The sequence below is a fragment of the Brachionichthys hirsutus genome, chromosome 17 (assembly GCF_040956055.1).
Source record: "Brachionichthys hirsutus isolate HB-005 chromosome 17, CSIRO-AGI_Bhir_v1, whole genome shotgun sequence".
NCBI classification, from domain to species: Eukaryota; Metazoa; Chordata; class Actinopteri; order Lophiiformes; family Brachionichthyidae; genus Brachionichthys; species Brachionichthys hirsutus.
In genome coordinates this window covers 6,830,292-6,853,920 of record NC_090913.1, presented here as the reverse complement: position 1 = coordinate 6,853,920, position 23,629 = coordinate 6,830,292, and the positions used below count along the sequence as shown (strand labels likewise).

General features: G+C 39.8%; 3 protein-coding genes across 3 annotated transcripts in view; 2 read left to right on the top strand and 1 right to left on the bottom strand.

The window, feature by feature from the left end:
- Window positions 1-2,543, top strand: part of usp43a (ubiquitin specific peptidase 43a) — a 31,912-nt gene extending 29,369 nt beyond the window's left edge. Inside the window, exons 14-16 of the mRNA XM_068750835.1 lie at window positions 159-317; window positions 617-778; window positions 1,062-2,543. Of these exons, the coding sequence (XP_068606936.1) occupies window positions 159-317; window positions 617-778; window positions 1,062-2,194 (1,454 nt within the window). The 3' untranslated portion in view covers window positions 2,195-2,543. The remainder of the gene's footprint in view (window positions 1-158; window positions 318-616; window positions 779-1,061) is intronic.
- Window positions 2,544-6,715: 4,172 nt separating this feature from the next.
- On the bottom strand, window positions 6,716-9,012 carry mchr1a (melanin-concentrating hormone receptor 1a). The gene is made up of 2 exons (XM_068751379.1): window positions 8,958-9,012; window positions 6,716-7,734 (listed from the first exon to the last, which is right to left on the bottom strand). Exons 1-2 carry the CDS (start codon window positions 9,010-9,012, stop codon window positions 6,716-6,718), a joined length of 1,074 nt encoding a protein of 357 aa, XP_068607480.1.
- Window positions 9,013-13,138: 4,126 nt separating this feature from the next.
- gga3a (golgi associated, gamma adaptin ear containing, ARF binding protein 3a) lies at window positions 13,139-23,287 on the top strand. Its single transcript, XM_068750874.1, is given in 16 exon segments — window positions 13,139-13,175; window positions 14,330-14,414; window positions 14,585-14,660; window positions 14,764-14,862; window positions 14,976-15,099; window positions 15,263-15,366; window positions 16,771-16,851; window positions 17,166-17,303; window positions 18,475-18,556; window positions 18,811-18,936; window positions 19,737-19,883; window positions 19,974-20,526; window positions 21,031-21,230; window positions 21,678-21,847; window positions 22,052-22,162; window positions 22,378-23,287. Coding segments are annotated over 16 exon segments (2,232 nt in total). The 3' UTR covers window positions 22,477-23,287.
- The last annotated feature ends 342 nt before the right edge of the window (window positions 23,288-23,629 follow it).

Sequence of the window (23,629 nt, the reverse complement as noted above, 5' to 3'; positions counted from 1 at the left end):
ATTTAAAACATCATTGCATTCACTCATAAAGTCTTCAGAGTTATGACTCTTTTTTTTAATTTATTTTTAAATACTTTTGATCCACCTTATTAAGTTTAGCAATACTTGATGTTTAGGTGTTCATTATTAATTATTCTCATTGTCATTATCTATCGCAGCTTACTGTCGGAACTCGGTGGATGGTCTGTGGTATAGCTATGATGACAGCAGTGTTGACTTTGTGCCAGAGGAAGAAGTCTGTACCAGAGGAGCCTACATCCTGTTCTACCAGAGATGCAACATCATCCCTCCATGGTCACCCAGTTGCTCCAACAGAGGTGACACCGGCAAACAGAAAAACATCTACAATTTCATGGATTAAAGATAAATTTAACATGCCTGAACAGGAATATATGCATTTTTTAAAATAAATGTAAATGTCTTAAGTAAATATTTTGGTAGCTTGAGGGTAGATCCATAAAGTTGTTCACACCAAAAGAAGCCCAAACTAAGCTACCCTATAAACACATATTTACAGATTTTTCTCAATCTGATTTGGGGTATACCTGTTGAGAAGTACTCGTTTGTTCACATGGCTGGCCCAGTTATCTCGCTTTCCTTTTTTTGTTTCTCACAGGATCGACAAGTTCGTCGATGTCAGACCACTGGCTAGTCCGGTTAACAGAGGACAGTAAAAGAGGCAGTCTGGTCTCTCGATCCTCCACCACCTGCCCGTCTTCCATACCTGACTCACCTGAGTCTCCAGTCTTCCTTGGTGATCCTGCTAAAGAGGAAAGAAGTAAGGCGACACACCTAAAATTTGTTCTAATCAGTTTAGCAAGTGGGCAGCACGGTGGTGCAGTTTGCATGCGTGTCTGCGTGGGTTTTCTCCGGGTTCTCCGGTTTCCTCCCACCACCAAAAATATGCAAATGAGGTGAATTGGTTACCCTAAATTACCCATAGGTGTGACTGTGTGTGTGTGTGTGTGAATGATTGTCTGTGTAGCATATTAGTCTGTTCTTATTTTGGTCTTGCCTCTAATTGTAAAAACAACATCTTTCCTCTCAAACTTAAACTCTAGGGGATCCGCAAAGTGGGCATTTTGTCAGAGATCGTCAGGGACGCAGCGCGAGCATGAGAGCCCCCAGCAAGACCAAAGAAACCCTGAACAAAGTGCTTCCTCTGCGCTGGTCTTTGGGCTCAAGGGAAAGGCAGAAACCAGATCCAGCACCTCCACTTGTCCGAGATCCTGCCCCTGCTGAGTTGGTACAGTACTTGGAATCTGGCCGACGGCCACGATGCACAAAGGATTCAATAGTAACTTTAATGAATGAACAACAAAGCACGCAAGAGGGCAAAGAGGCTCGCACTGCAGGCAACGTTCGATCTTCTGATGGTGGGAGTGTGACCTGTATGAATAGGACGGGAGATGAGTCTCCACAGGTCCCAGAGGGTCAGGCTAGGCCATCAGAAAAAACATCCAGCTTGAGACGCAGCAAGGGAAGCCAGACAAGAGTTGAGGGCACTGTGAATATTGGCAGTAGCTCCAGGAGTAATAACTTCACTAGGAGAAAAGATGAGAGAAAGCAGAGTTCCTCCAAAGTTTCCCAAGATACGGAGACCAAAAGGAGTTCCAGTGCTGGAGTCCAGCCAAGCTATAGCAATCCCAACCTTCATAATGGGTCCCTGAGAAGACAAAAAGGAGATAGAGCTGACGGGGAGCACCAGACCACGAAAGGGGATGTTTCCAAGAGCAACGAAGGACTGCTCTCCTTCTTCAAAGGTAATTTCCTTAAGAAGGACAAGGACTCAAGGAAGTCAAAAGAGGGTGACTCAGGGAAAGAATCAGCCGAGGAAGGAGGCAGGAGGACCAGCTCTCGGCTCTCGCTGTCAAATAGGACTTCAGGGAGAAGAACTGGGGTGGAAAGTGAGAAGTCTAATGGCTTTGGCCATCTGGATGACAAGATGGCAAATGGGAAGGTGGGGCAAACCATGGCGAACATGAAGCGCTCCCAGAGCTCCTCCAGCATTCCCACCAAAACAGAGCAGAGGATGCACAGGACAGCATCTTTGCATCGTAAAGAAATGCCCACAGCCCCCACACCATCACGTAGCCTGACATCAGACAAACCGTCTTCTGGAGCCCTGCAGAGGACTCGTTACAGCACAGCTTCTTTGGGACGCAAAAGGACAGTCCCAGAATCAAGCTTCTAACGTGGAAATGTCCAACACACCTGCACCGACACACAAAGCCTTGTATCTGTCGTGACACGAGTGACCCAAATCTCTGAGGCCCTGTTTTGACTTGATATTAACCTGCAGTGAATATACCGGATACAACGATGACGTGTCAAGATGTCATCGTTCATAGTCCATAGTCTGAGGTCGCTCTGGCTGCAGAGGACTGAGGTCTAGCAGCGCTGTGTACACGAATGTGTCTTTGGCCACACTGCAGTACTACAAAGCAATAACGAGAAGCCAAAACATCTGGAAAGTGGATTTTCCTACACATGAACATCACTGTCTGATATCTTTTTCAGTTTAATATATTTGAGCTCTCTTTCCTGCCAAGTTGTTGAAAAGTAAAAGACTCTGTGAGATGGATTTGACAAATTCCTCATCGTATTGTGCCTTCTTGGAAACGCAGCATTAAATACAGTTCATCAAGTCGTGTCTGTCATTCAGCGGCTCCTCGGCCACTCCGAATCTGAAGTGCGCCTTACTTGTCAGCATTTGGCAGCTGTTTGAACGCACTGTTTCAGCTGATTTTACTGTTTGCACTAACTTTATTTAAGAGTCAAATCTGTCAGGTTTTGACGTCCCGTTACAAGGATGTTCTTCTGCCAGTTTTTTCTTTCTTTCTGTAAAACAATGCTGTGTCCATTTTATCCCGGGAGATGTTGGTATTTATTTTCATATTGCGCAGTGAAGTGAGCAACAAACGCTCGTGACTTTTGACGGCACGCATTCCCATGCCGGCGGCGACGTTCTTGTGCCAAGGCCGTGGGCGTTGTGTGAGCAGTGTGCGTGTGCCATATTGTCACTTTCTTTTCATTTCTATGTTGTGTTGACCCATTAATTCAAGCAATGCCATTTATTATTGTTATAATAATACCGGTAATAATAATGCGTTGGTTTTATATGGCGCTTTTCTGGGTACTGAAAGAAGCTTTACATTATTCATTATTCATTCACTCCATACTTGGTGGTGGTAAGCTTTCCACAGCTGCCCCGGGGCAGACTGACAGGAGCGAGGCTGCCCATTGGCGCCATCGGCCCTCCTGACCACCACCAACATTCACTCGCTCTCTACATTCACACACGCAATGTGGGTAAAGTGTCTTGCCCAAGGACACGACGACAGTGTACACACGTGCCGGAGCCGGGAATCGATCCCCAACCTCTCGATCATAGGGCGACACGCTCGACCACCTGCGACCCAGTCGTTATTATTGAGAGGCAGACATGGAAAAAATCTGAAGAGAATTCCTTTGCTCTGTGTTTGCAACAGCAATGCAGGATCACTTTTACAGCTATCTGCTTGTGTCACCCAAGATGTGTGTGTTTAAACTCTCTGAATCAAGGTAACAGGTATTGATGCACAGTTGTTGTATTTTTTTTGTCTCAGAAGATGAAGTGACTCGTGTTTGGACCATGCACTTTAGAGAATTTGAGTATATTGAGCTGTTTTATTTCTGGAATATAATGTAATGGGTGAAATGTGTGACCTGTTAATCAAACGTTAGAAGGAGTCTATTTTTTATTTGGTTCACTAGGAATTAAACAAGTGCCTGAATATTCAGTTTGGAGCAGTGCGTTTACATTTTGAGCACTGGAAGCAGAAAAAAAAAAGTTTCATAGCATATGTCTTTTATTAAGTGTTGGAGTTGAAATGTCATCACTCAATTGTGAATTATTTTGGTTATTTGCTTGCAATCCAGACGCACTGATTGTTTTCACCTATAAAAATGAAATGCATCCTTTTGATTGATGTTGTTATTTTGGGGATTTATCCTTTAAATAACATGATTTACAGTGTTTAAACGAGATGGCTTCAAGCCGCCATTGAGCTGTCTGCAGTTCTAGGTGAACCTTCTCTCTGCTCCTCACCCGCTGATAATACATTATCCACTCTGTTTTCTGTAACCACATATTCCTGACAGGGTCACAAATATTAAAGTTTGCTCTTTAGTTGTAAAAAGGCAGCTCTGTCACAAGTAGACTATTCCACGTCAGCAGGATTCTTATGAACCCTACCCCTGTAATTGCTAGCTAGGTTAAATTATTGCAATGCACTCTTTCCTTGTCCTGGACCTCTCAGAATATGATGCATAAGAAAGAGCCTGCAAGAAGCGGATGAATGGTGAAGTTTCATTGTGTCCCCTGTTTCTGTCACACTGGGTTGGTGTTCAAAACTAACTTCTTTAACATTGTTTTATTGCAGGTATAGAAACACTGGATTTGTTTTAATGAATACACAATAAATCTAACACAAAAAAAGAAGAATATTGGATAAAACAAGGTAAATTGATTTTTTTTTTTTTACATCATACAGCAAACGCAGTCACAAATCAAACAAGTTGCGAGCAAGTAATGCAATTTTACCATATATTTTTTCGCAGTGCACGTTCTGAATGTTGATTTGTTAAGTGGCCTGTGCTCACAAGCAGAGTAAACAACAACTTATTGTTTTGTTTTGCTCCATAACAAGAAAAAAACATACAGATAAACTGATTACACCAGCATGAAAATTATTGGCATTGGCCATTGCTTGTTTCTGCACATTAAACACGATTGTATCTCTATGTACACAATCCATCCATCCATAATCTATATTTACATAAGCAACTTCTTCTAAAAAAAGAGTTTAATAACTTGGCATTGTTCTGACAACATGCAAGATTAAATTCAGTCAATAATCAACCGAGATATTGAGGAACACATTTTCAAGCTCCATTGACTGCAATGTTAACGAAGATTTCAAAGTGATCATTAATCCAAGATCTCTTCTAGATCATCACCAAAATGTAATAATCTGTTTCTGGTGACATTCCCAACATCTCCTGAAAATGATATATGGTCCCGAAAAAAGGTAATAATTGCAAAAGTTGAGTAACAATCCAACAAATGTAGTTTTGCCAAATGACATTCCAAGACAATCTACAAACATCTTATTTTCCCTTTGACTAACTACACAAAATGTATCAAACTCCATAAACAGATATGAAATATCCCACAAACAGATAACTGAGCAAGACATGCAAGAAAATATATATTATAGACAAATAATTGCTTTGTTAAGCAGAATTAAATTGAGCTTAATGACAAAGCATAATTATGCACATAATATGTGGTTACCCAGATACTGTTACTGTATGAGTAAAGAGACAGTCAACGGATTGAATTCATAACATTACATTACTGCTATTACATTACTAATACCTGAAGAGAACAATTAATAATGTGTTGAACACAGGTAACTCCTATTAATACCAGCCGTGGTGCTATTGAATGCATTCTTGTAAGATGCGTAACAAATACTCACACAGCTGCAGGCTGCAAGCCACTCTTTGATATTACAAGGTACTTTGATATCCATACTATTCATAATGATATCGCAGCCTCTGATGCGTATCTTTTTCAGTATTTCAAAATGTGATGTTAAGCATCGACACAAAAATGTTCAAAGATTTTCTACCTAGAAAAATTATCCGCATTCTGGATGCGCATTGACAGCTGGATGAGGTCATGTCCAGATTGCGAGAGCAATCAACCATGACAAAGTCAAAAATGTGAGTGAGCATAAAAGGATTTGGATCGACTCTATTGCTGGTGTGAACGAAGGTAATGGCAGTTCAGGACTGGCTGAAAATGTATTGTTTCAAAAAAAAAAAAACGGGTGGTTTCCATAGCTTCATGACTCTTCATCATGTGTAGAGAATTGGAGCACAGGGGAGGTGATAAAGATGGACTGTCAAATTGGGTTTGATGATTTTTTCTTTGAATCGCATTTGCACAAAGAAGCTATGGCCTGCACAGTCCTCTAATTGTACTTAAACACGATGCAAAATAGTAGATAAAATTCAGAAATAAACACTCCATTTGAGAAGAAAATAGTGGTGAAATCTGTCTGTGCAGCAAGACAATTTTACTTAAAATTATAAAATACATTGGCAGTAGAAATATGTTGGCTGAAAAAACAGCAGGTACATACAGTATCTTTTGAAAGATGATAAATATGTAATGGTCTTAAGAGGTGAGCGCAGAACTATTGCGTTGTAGAACCAAAGAACATTTCTTGAATTGTTTTTAAATTGGTTTCAGAGGGAGGATTGCAAGGTTGTCAGAGAAAAGACACGATCCTGAAAGAAAACCAAAGTGGTTTTGTAGTTATTGTGTTGATTGCTCCAGTTTCCCCAAACAGTTTCTTTAGAGCTGTCATAAAGTATTACATTAATCAAGGGCAGCAGGGAAAAGCAGCAATTTCTCAGAGAAGCTAACGTGTGCAAATCAGAGATGCTGTGCTTTCCCTGGCAATGACTGATCATAAACATGTTTGTTATTACTAAATGTAATTTCTTTCCAGGTTTATCTGAGAGAAGAAATAAAAAAAAAACAAATTTTTAGATATAAACCCAAATGTCACATATTAATGTTAATAAAAAGAATGTATTCTTTCACAAAAGTTCACATCCGTCGATCTTATCTGTTTTATTCAGTGATTCTAATTTCAATTCATTGTGAGGCCACACTGGATGGTATCTCTCCAGAAGCTGGCTCCTGCTGAGGCCTTTCAGGTACCATCCTCACACTCACACTGGCACCATCGGTGGTAATCGGGTTCACACGGAATTTTCGATTAATTGGGTTAACAGCCCGGAGGAACTGCCTTTTGAAGGTCTCACTGAGAATAATGTACAGGAAAGGGTTAATGCAACTATTAGCATATCCCATGCTAATGGCAATGTTGTAGGCGTAGGAGAAAGCCAGGCTTGGCCTCTGCACACCAAGGTGGACCAGCTGAAGGATGTAAAAAGGGGCCCAACAGATGAAGAAAGCCAGGCAGATAGCCACAGCCATCCGGGTCACCTTTCTGGTGCGGACCCTCAAACTCCGGGGAGGCAGCGGTGCTATGCTGGCTGACATGTGCTTCAGGATCTTGAAGAAAACCAGGCAGATGATGGCCAACGGTATAGCGAATGCCAAGAAAAACTGATATAATGTGAACCAATATGTGCCAGTGACTGGGTCAGGAAGGAGAAGAGCGCACGCTACCAATCCATCTGGGAGAGGCATCAGCCCGGCGTACATCCACACGGGAATGATGGTTAGGAAGGACAGAACCCACACCATGCTGATGACCAGCGCTGCCACAGGAGGTGTCCGGATGTAGTTGAAGCGAATGGGATGGACCGTAGCCAAATAACGGTCAAGGGTCATTGCAGTGAGGATGTAAGTACTGACAATCTGACTATTTGAGTCGAGAGCCGTGATGACAGTGCACATCGCAGCTCCAAAGTGCCAGGTGCCGTTGCCCAGCAGCTGGTGGATTAGGAATGGCATCCAAAGGAGAAACACAAGATCGACAATGGACAAATTTAAGATGAAGATATCTGGAACAGTCTGCTTTCCACAGCACTTGCTCTTCTTCATGATGGTGTAGATGACGATGCAGTTCCCGATAACACCCAGGAAGCAGATGATTCCATAGATGATAGGAAGGATCGTACTGTAATGGAAGGTCCCATCTGCAACTTGAGACAATGCAAAGTGGTTAGATGTAAGAATTTACTCCAGTGTTGTGATGTTCGCACTTCTGCGTCTGTCATCTTTAGCTACTACAGTTCTTTTTCAAAAAATAACAATTTCATAGCCTTATTCATCTCCAAATTAATGTTTCTTATAGACTGTAGAAGGAAGTGTTCTTTTCTGAGTTGAGAAAACTCTCCTTAAGATGAATAAACTATTTAAAGTCTTGGTTGAATTAGATAGAAAATGCATCGTCTCAAACTTGACGGTAACGATGTTTTTCTGAGCTCATGATGTCTTGGAGTTTAAGACACATGGTCGAACGATGAATTGGGGCGCTCGTGTTGTCATATGTTAACATTTCTCTGAGCTCACCACAACATTTAAAGTTGAAAAGAATGACATTATGAGAAGGTGATATTGGAGTCCTGTGCGTGTTAGTCAAAGCCAATTTTGGTAGTTACCAAGCTAACAATGTTAATGCTAATATACATTGTGGTAACTATTTTTACATGAGGCAAAGAAAACTTATCGAATGCAGTGGAATGATCCTATCAGTATTTGAATTGATACATGCAGTTCTCAAATATCCCATTAAAGCCTGAACCATTTTTCCAAATAAAAAGATTTTTAATATTGATTGTACATGTCTGTTTTTGTGTGTGTGTGTGTGTGTGTGTGTGTGTGTGTGTTATATCAAACTGATGATGTAGAAGTCTCAGAATCTTGAAAGGTCAGGTGTATCAAATATGATACACTCAGCTTTAAAGGGATATGCTTCACTCCTGATATTTATTTCACAAATACTGTCTGAATAATTTCCTATGTGTCCTATAGCTTTCTGTCACGTCTACACAAGTGACAAGTATAATGATATGGTGAAATGCATAATGTTTTATGTCCCAGAATGTTGTTGGTACAATTCTCTGCCATGTGTTGTTTTTTTTTTTTTTACCGACTTTGGGCAATTATGTAACAAAAGAATTCTGCAAGCACAAACATCTGTATACGCCTCCCCCTAACCCTCCAAAATGTCTGAACTTAGACTGTCCAGCATGTCCAGTATTATTATTATTATTATTATTATTATCTCATTATTATTTTGTATCCATTTAATGATTTAATCACATTTCACAACCTATTGCACAAAAACAGGCTATATCTTCTGTAAGCTTATAAGCATTTTTTTCACACACTACATTATCAGGGCGCTATTTGCTCAACCTACCTGTTGTTGATTTAGTGAATCCAAGAGAAATATTTGAATCGTTGAAAAAATCCATCGGAAAAATGTAAAGTACATCCAAGTATTAGAAGTATAACGAAGTGTCTGCTCGCAAGTCAAATTGCATTTGAAGCAGTGCCTAACCTAAATTCCTCCTCACTGTTTTCCAGGTGATGCGGTCTGGGAGCAGCGCGCTCAGAGCCAGCAGACGCAGTGAAAGTCGCTCCTGCATGAGACGCAGTGAAAGTCGCTCCTGTCGGAGTCAATGGAGTTGCGACTGCGCTGCAAGTGTCAGTCAAGCCGGTGAAACAGAATTTATAGCATATTGCTGATCATTTATCCAGCTTTTAAGCGTTTTTTCAATTCGTTGATTAGAATTTTCGATGGAGGAATGGAGCGCACCAAATCAGACCGCAGTGACGGAACAGAAAATGATCCATGAAATAAATAACTACAAACATCATGGAGCTTTGATTGATTTCAGAATGTGTTTGATGTAGACTCACTATAAAAAAAACTATTCATGACTGATGTCCTTACAGTATGGAATAACTGCGATCAAATATATTTATATATTTTTTTATCTAATTGCTTTTTTTATGCCTTAAATGAATGCGTTTACGTGTCGTTTCGTGGATGACGTGTGTGTTGATTTTTGAGGAGGAGACATCGCGCAACAGGCGCTTCAGAGAGACAAATGAAAGCCCTACAAATTAATGTCAGACGTCTTTATAATTGACTATGACAAAAACCAGAATTATATTGTGAGTGGGATGTCATAATAATAATAATAATAATAATAATAATAATGCATTGATTTTATATAGCGCTTTTCTGGGTACTCAAAGACGCTTTACATTCTATGTGCATTATTCATTCACTCCATACTTGGTAAGGTGACAGGGGCGAGGCTGCCAATCTCAGCCATCAGTCCTCCTGACCCCACCGACATTCACTCGCTCATGCACCCGCTGTCATAGGCCTGCGCACTCAAAGAGAATACCGATTAGAATTGTGAACAGTTAATAGAGAGGAATACTTTTATGACTAAATGGTGATTCTAAATGATAAGGGATTCGAAGTTTTAAGTGCATCCACTGCTTCTGATATAATGTACAGTTAGATCCATGAATATTTGGACAGAGATAACGTTTTCAAACTTTGGTTGTTGACAGCACCACAATTAATTTTAAATGAAAAAATTATACTATATAATTATATAAAATGATAGTATATTTATACTACAGTAATCCCATAACTGCTATATAAAGCTGAACTGCGTATGTAGTTATCTGTGATTTGGGGTTCCAGCTCAGCTTCTCAGTGTCTCCAGATGGTTGGCTCCTCCGACAGATATCCTCTTGCCTAACCTGACATTAATTTGACATTGGCTTTTATTTTATTGCCATGACAAGCAAGCTGAAGTTGGACATATGTAATGTGTTAGTTACGATGTTCTTGGTCTTCACAGTGTATGTGCAATTGCTGAAGCCAGATGTAATTAAAATTCTAAGGTCTACTGATTTTGAGGATGGAGCCAGCAGGGTTATAGGGGCCAGCAATCAGCCTCTGCCCAGGGGCCCACTTGGCTGGTCTTTGTCTTATTAGCTGAACCCTGCAGAACCAATTTTCCTAACACAGTTTTAAATTATGGTTAAGGCATTTTTGGATTTAGCATTCAATTGTTCTCCCTTTTCCTCAGCATAACATTATGGTAAAAACACATTATAGGCTGCTGGAAGACTTTTTAATATTTCCCTACAGAATTAACTGATAGTAATGTAGAAACATTTGTTTTGTATTTTTAAGTGATTTTTGACGCTTTCAATCTTAAAATGTAATATTTTTTCCTCACCTCATTCTGGATCAGATCCAGGCGAAATTTGCTAAAAATCCTCGGCGGGGGTAATTATAGTATATTTGTTAGCATTACATGAGGTTGAAATGCATTCAAACTACAAAGTGCTTGACACATTTTTTTTTAAACAGGATTCGTGTGAATCCATGATTATCAAAACGTGTTTTTAAATTATAAATCTACTTGAGAATTTTCAGCGATATAGGGTCACCATCAGTTCACGCTGAAATCTATTTCAGCAATCATCATCATAGTAATTACATACAGAATCTCCACCACCACTCGGTATACTGTATTGATTTTTTTTTTGAGTTCTAACCATGCCTGAAGCTGGCAGCTAGCAGTGCATGGAAAGGAACACTGGGAATTCTCTGTTTATATTGATGTTTATATCAAGGAAGGAACGGCATTGAGGAGGGCAAAGAAATAAATAAATAAATTAGAAATAATTTCTAATAAAATTTAGATAAAAGCAACTGACAACTGGATGGACTTGAAGAGAAGATCCATCGGGATTGGAGTCATAGTTAGTCTTTGGTAAGTAACACTGCACTACACACTGAAGAAGTGGAATTTGTGTGTGCGTGTCAAACTGAGGAATTCTAAACAGGACAACAGACAGACCAAAAGTAAAGTCTATATTGTTCATTGTGTGAAATTTTTGGAAAAGCTGTCACACTGGGTTAAAAGGCGGCTTCATAAATACTTTTATCTGCAATTTCATCGGTGCACAAACCTAAACCACTGAAACCACAACACCTCCAATAGGATGATTATATTATTATTCATATAGAGCATTGATCGACTTGATTCATACAAATAAGTCTCTCTCTTGATATTACACGGTGGCGTTCTGCTGTTGTATTTTGTAAATGTACTTTACCGAAGATGATATAAGAGTGCAAAAATATATCACAAGTTCTCAAAAGATTAGATTCTCTTTACTTATGTGCTGTTTTCAGAAAAGAAGTATTAGGATATCCTAAAAGTATGCAATACTACCTACATTTCTGTATTTATTTATTTATTTTTAATTATGTAACTGTTGCATTACTTCCTTTCCACCTCCAAGTAGAAAATCTTATCTCTTTTAGAGCAGGCACTATGTGTGTGGGAGTTTTGAGACTGAGATGAAGCCTTTTAAGTTGTCTGTCTTGGCAAATATCACACTGAGCCAAGAGTATCTGACATTGCAGTCTTGTCTCAAAAACCGATATACAAGACCAACACCCCCAAATACCTGCAACCATTCCTGGTGGACGTCAAGGAGATTCTCTGAGTACTGATACAGAATATACTCATTTTGGTTGGCCCCAGATTTAAAATGGTGTCGATTTCTGCCCATTGTATCCCGGCCATTCAGGAAGAAGTGAAATTAGACATGATTGAGTCTGCATCAATAGTCCACGTGATTATACTTGAGAGCTATGGTATTCTATATACAGCATACTTATCTCTGTGTATTTCAGGACTCCATGATGACAAGATGCTACTGACTACGATGCTTGATACAGAAGGACCACTCTAGTGACAATCAAATCGAGGTATAATTAATTCAGATTAAAGTGCTCTTGGATTCCAAAAATTTGCCTTCAAAATTTGGTGGTACGGTGGTGCAGGGAGTAGCGCTGTTGCCTCACAGCAAAAAGGTTCCGGGTTTGATTCCTTCCCTTGCGGAGTGTGTATATTCTCCCCAAGTCTGCGTGGGTTTTCTCAGCTAGGATAGGCTCCATGACCTGTACTTCAGATAAGTGATTTCAGACAAGACGGTTGCCATTATCTCATCTCTAATGGCTACCTGTGAAATTCAGAATTCAATTCAGGATTCTCTTGTTTGTCTTCAAGTCATTATAGCCTTGCTACACATTTCAAGGCCATCTTGTCTGACAAATGCAAACAGCATGCAAATGAGGTGTGATGTATAACTCAGTGGTGATGTATAACCCTTTATTCCAATGAAATGGAGTGTACAAGCTTTTTTTCCTCCCATTGGACAATGATGCTCCATCAAGCCTTCTTAATTAACATTCATGCAGACATTTCCACTTTGAACAGGATTTGCAGGATAAACTACAAAAACAAACTGCTACACCGAGAAGCTGACGACCATATAATCTAAAAATGTCCAGTATATTGCGCAGGCAGGCAGGCAGGCAGACAGACAGACAGACAAATCAATCAATCAATCAAACGACATGTCATTTGGTCAAAGGCTGAGCCTTTGACCAAATGACATGTCGTTTGATTGTCGTTTGAAGAATTCCCAGCTTTCTCACTGCACCTGAAGGCAGCACTAGTCACGCGCTGTTTGCTTCAGAGCGCCAACATGGCGGGCGATGGGGAGACGCTGGAGTCTTTGCTTAGTAAGTTGATCATTTCTGTCTTTTGCGCGCACATTTCTCCATTGTAGGGCTGCAGACTCGTGAGTTGACTGGCCGCGGTTGTCCAGAACGTTAGTTAGTCCTGCGTGGTATCAGAAAAGCGATGCTGTCATGCTAAGATCGTCTTGTGTTGTGAGAAAGTGTTTGCAGACAGCTCCTCGCAGCTTGATGTTTGTCGCCTGTCAAAAATAACGCTGCTGTTTGTTTTACTGGTGACCCCGCCGGGCTTTGGAGTCCGAGATAAACGCTAAATGATTTATTCTGTGTTACTGGTCACCTCCATTTAACAACAACAACAACAACAGCGCGCACTGTGTTCTTCTGTGAAGACAGCTGTTCCCTAAATAAACTTTATTTACATAACTCACTGTCCAGATCTCACCCATCGACATTACACAAAACATTCACATCTTCAGAGAACAAAATAGAAGGAAATCTAACAGTGAGGAATATAAAATCACTAATACAATTATATAGTTTATTTGCATGGGGATTATTTATTTGTTTCAGAATGTTCTGTGACAGGGACAGCTCATTCTTAAGAGCAGGCCACGATGGGGATGATTTGGGATACCGACATTTGTGTATATAGTAGCTGTTCCAAAGACTTGCGGGCATTTACTCTGAACATATGGCACCAGTGTCTGGATCCCGTTCATTCATTCTCATAATATGTGACAGAAAATGTGACATTCACAGTTACATATGTAAATATGTGACAGGTAACTGGAGCTATATATATATATTTTTTAATGAAATTTAACGATAGGTACACTCATTCATTTTCCAACCGCTTTGGTCCATTATCGGATTCGAACCCACGACCTCCTTGCTGCGAGGCAACGGCACGTACCTCTGCGCCGCCGGGCCGCTGCACAGTCTGTACAAATTATTACAAATCCTCTTGAACGATATGTAAACTCTCTGAGTTGCTGAACCTTTTTTTGTTTTGTTTTGTTCATATATTATTAATGTATTCATTCATTCATTCACTGTATCATACAGTTTGGAAGCCGGTCCCAGAAGAGATGCCGTCACACTGCTTGTGAGCAGTGTGATGCTCACAAGCTTTCCAGGGATAGGACAGACTATTTTTGCTGCACCCATTTACAAGATAATGTCTTCCCTTTTTTTAGACAGAGCCACCAACCCCTCCAACAGCCAGGAAGACTGGGGGCATGTAATGGGATTCTGTAACCAGATCAATAAGGAGCATGAAGGGTACGGTCACATTGTTTCAATGAACCCATTCACGTGTAAGGTCATTAATGTGTACCGTCATTCTGCTAAACGCACACATATTATATATACAGCCTATTGCGGCCTTACACTTGAGTTTGCTTTTGTTGTTGAATCCTTATTGGATCGTGTCTTTCTTTTACAATTTCCAGACCACAAATATCCGTTCGGCTGCTGAGTCACAAGATTCAGTCTCCTCAAGAATGGGAGGTGATCCAAGCGTTAACGGTCTGTACTGTCACCATTTTGCTTCTTTTTTTTTTTTTCAATTATTTTGTTGTCTGTTTTGAGTCAATATTAGAACAATTTTTTCCTTGCTTTCCTTTTGTAGGTTCTCGAGGCTTGTATGAAGAATTGTGGGCAAAGATTTCACAATGAAGTTGGGAAATTTAAGTTTTTAAATGAATTGATTAAGGTGATTTCACCCAAAGTGAGGAACATTTAATATTAACTTCCTTCTAATACTGATGCGTTTACTTTTACAGTGTTTGGTGTCAGTCTAAGCCGTACGCTTCTCTCTCTGTATTTTTTATTTTTTTTTAGTATCTAGGAGAGAAAGTGTCAGAGAGAGTAAAGACAAAGATTATTGAGATGCTGTACAGCTGGACTTTATCTTTTCCCGATGAAGCAAAGATCTCTGAAGCGTACCAGATGCTGAAGTCGCAAGGTGAAAGATGAACAGATAAAAACTGTTATCATTCTGTGAAATAAAATAGTCACAACACTGACATGTAAAGAGCCGGTCGTGATTGTGCTGCGCTTTGAGATATTGGAAGGTAATTTAATCACCATTTTATCAATGTAGGATTATTTTGTTGTTTGTGTTTCAGGTATTGTGTCAGGTGATCCGAAACCCCCTGTTGATGCAACATTAATACCCTCACCATCGCCACGGCCAAAGAATCCTGTGTTTGATGATGAGAAGAAGAGCCAGGTAAAAAAATAGTTTTAAAATCCCAAGTAGTCATTATTATTTTATTGGAATGGGGTAGATGTAGTCAACCTTTAAGATAACATATCTGTTAGGTCCCGCCTTGTACTGTTTAGTGTGAGTGTAATATTTCTGTTTGTGTTTCAGTGTAGGGGTCATTTATTACTCTGCCATGGAGGTTATGTTTTCACAGGCAGCTGTTGGGGGTTGGTTGTCGTTTTTTTTTTCTTCCACTCAGCAGGATTGCATTTAAGGTGACTTCATGGATGTTCATTGATGTGGTTGGAAGTTTTAGGGAAGAATCCACTGCATTTGAAGTGGGTGGCAGCTAAAAAGGCAGATTGCAATACTTCATTCATCTTTAATGTAAAAACTACTGGACTCATTTTAATGGAGTTTTGTGGCAGGATTAGGGCTGTAGCTGGTAAGAACATGATTAAAAATTTGGAGTGGATCCAAATAAAGAGGCGGATTCAGGACCTGACTGCCCCCCAGCCTAGACATTGTTTATTTTGCAATGACAACTTGATGCATTTACTATAAGTTTCTGCAGTTCCCATCAGTGTTTTTTTAATGGGGGGAGGTCTTTGTAAGATTCAACAGCGAGCCTTTCCTCTGTAACCTCAGCATGTTGCTTGAGCTCTTTATGAAAGGAACAGGTTTTGGAAAGAAACATGCATTCGACTCATGTTTTTTTTTCCTTCAAACATGCAAATGTCTGGTAGTTTAATCCCACTGATCCTCTGAGCTGCCTTCAAACACTGGACATCCCTCTAGTCTTCCCCAGTGCAGCTGCTGTACTACACTGATAGCAGGAGCTGAAGGTGTTCTCTAAGGTAGCGCGGTAAAAATTCTGCAGTCGCTGCTGAAGGAGGTGTTACAGATTTAGCTTTCAAAGGAAGAACAGTCTTCCTGCATCAGGATCAGGTGAGTTGTGTTCACTGACCATGTGAGATTCCAGAAATGTGAACTTCTCCACCTCGTCTCCTTTCATGCTCTGCGCCTTGTCCTTTCTTTGTCTTAAATACTTAGAAAGACAGCAAAAAGTAGAATTATAGAAAAACAAAGCTGCTCCTTTCATGTCTCTGTATGCAATTTGTCCTACTTTATGAAAAATGTAAATGCAAGAAGAGAAACAAATAATTATTAACCGGTAAAACCAGTCTCTCTTCTTCAGCATCTCTCTTGGTCTAGCTTCCCACGGAATGCCATACAGCAAACCGAAACAAGTTCAAGATGGTGTTTGCTTGCTTTGTTTTGACTGCAGGCGATTTATGCATGAGGGCTGTTTTTTTTTTTTTTTTTTGGAGATCTAGGATTGCACGGCTTTGCTGTTTGTGTTTTTATAATCTGTCTGACATTATTTTAGACTTTTTCATTACTGATGATTCCCTCATCTGTCTCCAGAGATTAGCTGAACTGCTGAAGAGCAAAAAGCCTGAACATCTCCAAGAGGCCAATCGGCTCATCAAGAATATGGTCAAAGAGGTGTGGCTGCATCCAGATTAAATGTCTTGATATGCCTGTGCTTCAACACATGCTGATTTCTGATTGCTTTTGTCTCGACTGACGGGCAAATTACTGGCAACCTGGTTGTCATCTCAAAATTTGTCATATCAAAAGTTTCCTGGCCATATACACACCAGTCGCAAGCAGGGCTCAGCTGTCCATCATAATGCCACATTTTTTCCTAGCATCAAATAATTAAAAATAATAATAATAAAAAAAAAGAGCCACTTCCACATTGGCCACGTCATAAAAAAACGACTGACGGTATTGATTGGGCCTGCTCTTTGTTTCAGGATGAAGTACGGACACAGAAGTTGATAAAGCAAGAAAGAACACTTGAGGCCGTCAACAATAGTGTTAAAGTCCTAAGTGAGATGCTGGATCACTTCAACCCCAGAAATTCCACCGAGGGAGACAAGGAGCTCATCAGGGTTTGTTTCCCAGTTGATATTTTCAACCCACTTTACTTTTTTTTTTTGGTACTTGCTGAACATTCTGGAAACACTATTGAACTGATACAACCTTAAAGAAAAAACAAATTTCCAGCCCCTTCTGTGAAAAGACTTGTAATAAAAACTGTTTCAGAAAGAAAAAATAAATGTTTATACAATCTTTTTTTTTTAACTAATATTATCCATAAGCAATTCAAAGTGAGTTAGTATTAATATGAACAGACTATTTGCAATGATGGAATCCTTTACATGCCCCAGTTCTGCATGTATTGCCCCCTTTTAACACCAATGACAGCTTGAAGTCTTTTAGTGGCTCTATGATATTGAGGTCGGGGGTCCGAGGTGGCCACTCCAGAACCTTTGCTTTTTTTCTGCTGTAGCCAATGACTGGTTGACTTGACCTTGTGTTCTGGATCATTGTCATGTTGGAACTTCCAAGTACATCCTATGCGCAGCTTCATGCTGCATGCTCCATTCATTTTGCCATCAGCATGTAATTCTTTGCATCCCCAACAATTTTCCTGGCAGTTGTTGCAGAATTTTCTGTTGGTCTACCTGGCTGTGGTTTGATTTCAACAGAATCCCTCGTTTCCCACTTCTTAATTAGTTTGAACACTGCCGATTAGCTTTCTCAATTCCTTGTACCGGTATATCGTTTTGTATCCCTGTTTTATGCAGTTCACCTTTTACCGCAGGTCTTTTGACAATTCTTTTGCTTCCCCTCCCTGAATCCAGAAACATCACTGCAGCAATGGAATGTAAGAATCAAGGGGCATCCTAGAAACGCGGTGACTTTTTATGCAAACAATGATTGCAATAAAACCAATTTCAGGTGACCATGGTTACCTTTAGTAGCCATTCAAACACATGTTTACCAACGTGTGTGTGTTGTCAGGCCAAAATCTCCAGGATAACTTGAGATCATGGTCACTTGGGTTGTTGTCGTCATGATTTAAAAACAGTTATTTTACAATGAAAGGCTTCACCCAACCATGAACCATAAGTGAAAGAAACGTTTATCATTCATATTCTCTAAAGAAATTGCCTGCAAATCACAAATTGTGCCAGGGTATATAAACATATGAGCACAGCTGCATTACGGTTTTAAATTCAATAAGTGTATATTTTTTTCCCTTAATTCTTTCTGCAGGACCTGCATGGAGATTGTGATAAGCTGAGGGAATCGGTATTTCAGATTGCCACTGAGACTGAAGACAATGACTGCAGCTTGGGTGAGAAGTCCTGTAATTTGTCCCTTCATCTTGACTTGTTTTTGCTGTCTTAGTTGATGCAGTAAAAGGATGGGAGGGTGTATGTTCTCACTTAAGACCAACATCCTGTCACACTGCACTGCCCGCGACCATGCATCCACACAGTTTAGCAGACTGTGAGAAATATTTTGAGACTCTGTTTTCTTTTCTTTGTAGTCTTTTCATTGATTTTACAAGTCTCATATATGTCTAAACTTTTACTTTTCACTTATCAGGAGATATCCTGCAGGCCAGCGATGACCTCTCCCTTGTCATTAGTTCCTACAAGAAAATTATGGAAGGACAGACGATCAATGGAGAGACTGAAAACGCACAGCAATCACAGTCATTAGTCAGACAAGGTACAATTTAAGTGGAGTGATTTGTACATTTTTGTGCTGAGAATAATGGCAATTATTAAACCATTTCACAGTGCTGCTTCTTCCACACTTGAAATAAAACGTTCCATTATGTGTGTGTTATAGCTTGTAGCTACACACTGCACACCCACGTAACAAAGCAACTCAGTGTGAGCTGCAAAAGCAAACATTACGCTGCTGTTGTGGAGCGATCCGACCCACAAATGTATGAAGATGTAGGACAACTTGAACAATGTTTGCTGCAATTAGTGTGTGTGAAATCAATAAGCAATGGGGGGGGAGGGGGGGGGGGGCGCATTCATTCTACAGTCACAAAAATATGCAATTTTTTTCATAACTTGAATTGATACCTTTTACTGTTAAGGAATTTCATGCATCAAGTTTGACATTGTGTCGTCTTCAGACTTTTATGTACAACCTCTTTCAAGAAAAGGTTGGGATGCTGAATAAATTGTGAATAAAATGATATGCAATGATTTTCAAATCAATCAGAATTTCAAATGTTGACTATGATCCAATTTAGAAATTCATGCATGCAATATATTTCAAAAACTGCTGCACCGCTTTTCTTTTCTTTATTTTTAACAATGTCCTGTCAGTATTTGGAAACTAAGGAGACCGATTGCTGTAATTTTGGAATTTGAAATATATGCTGCTTCAAAACCTGTAAATAGAATTTCAAACTTTGACTCCTCAGACCACATCATAGTTCCTGCTTCCCCGCCCTAATTTTTGAACATATCTATTCTATCTTGCTGTGTTCTTCCATCTCCACCTGACAGGCACTGGCTGCACAAACCAGTCAGAGATTCTGATTGACCTGATGGACCTGGACAGCCAAACCATTATTCAATCACAGAAGCAGCCTGTCGTTCCCACTGCGCCTTCTGTCTCACAATATTTTCTGGATGAAGAACTGATGTCGTTGGGTAACGTATAATTTAATACAGTTACTTTTTCACGAGGACATTAACTGCTATTTACTTGTAAGTGACATCTTCTGACACATTTCTGTTCAGGCCTCAACGAACCATTTTCTGTTCCAAGTAAATGCACATACGTAAACCTCAACAATCATTTGTATTCAAATTAATTGCAAACATTTATTTTGATGTCCATGTTGTATCTTTATTGATAATAGTGTTTTTATTACAATCTATTGTAGGATTCCAAACACATTTTGGCTCTTCCTAAAACCTCTTTGACTTTGGTTCCTCCATTCTCTACACATTCACGTTTTCCAGATGCCCTCTCTCTGGCTTTAGTTAATTAAGCCAAGCCATTGTCTACACCGACAGCCACCTTAAACATCTCTTCGCCTGCACCTCTAGATTCTACAGAATATATCCCATCAGCATCAGTGACCTTCCCACAGTGTCTCAGTTCCGTACGGACCACCACGCTCCCACCTGCTCAGCCTCGGGCATTGAGCACCGCCTCTTCTGCTCCCTCAGCCGTATTTGTCCCTCCGCCTCTGGTCCTCACTTCTCCTGGGGTGTCCAATGTGTCTTCATCGTCTCTCACTCACAATCTGCAAGATTTCCCCTTGCTTGATTTCGGCAGTCCTAAAAAGTGAGTAATATCTGTGCCACGAAATTACACTGAAAATATGGAGTATTGATTGTGTCTTGTTTTGTTTATTTCATTTGTCACCGTCATGTCTTGGATGCTACATTATTGTTTTAATCTATTAGTTAATGATACATTCTAAAAGAAATACACTGAATGAGCGGGTGTCTAAGCCATGAATACTCATTTTGAAAGGATTCTTCCGCCTTCTAAGATGCATAACAATGATTTCTATGTTCTGCTATTCTATTTATATCCCCACCACTAATTTCCAAGAGGCAAATTGGTCCACAGATTTACTTTGACAGCTTTTAGTACTTTAATTGCATATTAGACTTATCTCAGTTTAATTAAAGTAAGAAAGGTGTCACTAATGATTTTAAAGTCATTTTGATAAATGTCTAGCTGCCACTACTGGAACGTGTCAAGTGATTGACATTTAATTTTGTTTTGGCAACACAAGGCGCCTACCATTTCTGATCTTGCTCCCTTTGCACTGTCTTCTAGTCTTGATATCACATCCACTTCACTGCTCTTTGGTGGAATTCAAGGAGGGTCCACTCCCTCATCTGCCAAATGTCAGGCAGATGACAGCCCTCTGTTACATTCACTGTCTCCCATCTCCCCTCTGAGCAAGGCCAATCCAAACAGGGGACGAGCGGTGTCCCTGACTAATGTCTTTGTTCCTTTGGATGCCATCAAGCCAAGTGAGCTCCACGAAATACAGTAGGCTGTATGTTTAGTTTCTTGTTTTACGAGTAAGAGTTGTGCAAGATTTAGTAAGAAATTGGAACTCCGTTCAAGTACGCACACCCACAAAGTACATGTGAACTTTTCTTGTCAGAAAATAAACCCATTTCCTCCATCGGCCCCGATTGTGGTTGAACGGAACTGAAGTTATTGGTGCCACTCAGTGCCCTTGATGGCAAATTTAATGAAACTGGTATTTTATTTTGACTGTAAACATTTTTAGTTTTTCTGTTTGTTAGTTATTTTGCACAGTATATGGAAAAAAGACAGGGCATGCATGCCATCAGTACACATCACATTTGGACCAGTGAGAGTAAGTACATTTGTCTGTTGTAGACTAACTTCAGCTGTTGATGACCGTACTAGTCACATTTTTCTTCTCCACTTTTTGTGCTGTATTTCAGGTCAAGCATGTCCTGTCACAGCATATGACAAAAACGGGATACGTCTTTTGCTGCACTTTGCCACCGACTGTCCTGCAGGCAGGCCTGATGTACTGGTGATGGTGGCTTCCATGCTTAACACAGCGCCGCTGCCCGTCAGGGACGTCATCCTGCAGGTGGCTGTTCCCAAGGTAAAAGCTTCTGTCATTTCACTTTTACAGCATCAAAAGCTACAGAGAGTGCATCTATATTTAATAAAAAATTCAATGAATCATTTTGGTAGATGTTTAAAATTGCTAAATTAAGTATTGCCTGAAAATGTAAATAGATGTGTCTCTTTTTTTTGATTGTTTTTTTGTTTTTTTGCATGGATGTCTTCTCTGCTAATTCTTCAGATGATGAAAGTGAAACTACAGCCACCCTCGGGGACTGGGTTGGCTCCATTTAATCCAATTCTTCCCCCTCCTTCCATCTCTCAGGTCGTGCTGCTTGCCAATCCTTTTAAGGTATAGCTCAGCTCGTTCTGTTTTCTTGGAGTTCTTCTATAAATTAGTGTTTGATCATATTTTATTTCATACAAATTACCCCAGCTGACATTCTTAACCAGTACTCTTTGAAGATAGAATCATCACATTGACAGTGCATGAGATTATGTATATTCCAGCAAGTTATTTAAAGCCACCGCTCTGAATATACACATGCATATGTTTTTGTTTTGCAGGAAAAGCTTCGGCTGAGATACAAACTGACATTCACACAAGGAGAGCAGTTGCACACAGAAGTGGGGGAAGTGAATGAGTTTCCACCTGCTGGCAGATGAGGGGTGCTGTTGGGCCGCATCCCCTCTATGCTTGTCAGACAAAAACAATACTTCTATAACACTTTCGTTTCTCAGTCCAGCACAGAAGGTAGGAGAAATGGCGGTATTGGGATGTTTTTTTGGGAGAATTTGAAGTGTTTCATATATACTATAATATACGTAAGATGTGTTTTCTTCTTTAGATTGCCCCCTGTAGACTTAGAAGTGCGGCAGATTGGGGATGACTCTTATCATTGCTGAACTTTGTTGCAAAGTTTTATCTGGTTTTTAACCATCACACCACAGTATGTTAATATTTTATTGTCTTTCATCGTTCTGAATTAGACAGTACATGCACTTTTCGATGCCAGATATTCTTCATATGCAGCAAAAACACACGATGAAGAAGATTGTCAATATAAACATGTGACCACGACCTGATTTTCTTACGAGTTGCTGCTACTGCTGTTCATTAATAATATTTTACTCTGAACTTGTCTTCTTCCAATCCAGATACACCATTAACAACTTTATATCAAAAGCAACATTTTATGTAGGGTGGGGCGTGTTGTGACGGGGAACAGATATGAACATTATTTTGTCTATCAGCTCCTGAAGTTGGACAATGTTATGGAACTGGTCGGTTTGGCAACCTGGGTCAATTAAGACTTCGGCATTTCCTATATCAAACTAATGAACTATTTATTTGGGGGGTTTCATGGGAAGATTGATATTTATATAAGATATTCTCTGCATCGGTCTTTTAAAGTTATTTATTTAGTTTAGACTGTTGAGGCAACTTGTCATTGCAAATTTCTGAAAACGTTCTGTGCAAGAAAAAAAATATTGATTTGTAATAAAATCTTTGCTTGTGTCATTTTTCAGCTTCTTAAGAAAAATATCAATGCGCTGCAACAGTGATGAAGATATTTTCATTTAATCGTAATCATACAATTTAATTAAATCAGCAATACCACAATTGCCAGCATTTGTTACAAGGATTAACACCCTGCATTAATCGAGTAAAATAAATCCAGAAGTACTAATGAGGCAGACTGGCTGTCAGTACATTGTGTCATATGAGGCTGTTATTGCTGAGGACCAAAGTAGCCGGTTACATATTTACTGATCAATAGATAGAGGTCCATTACGATGGATTTTGTGTCATTTCTAG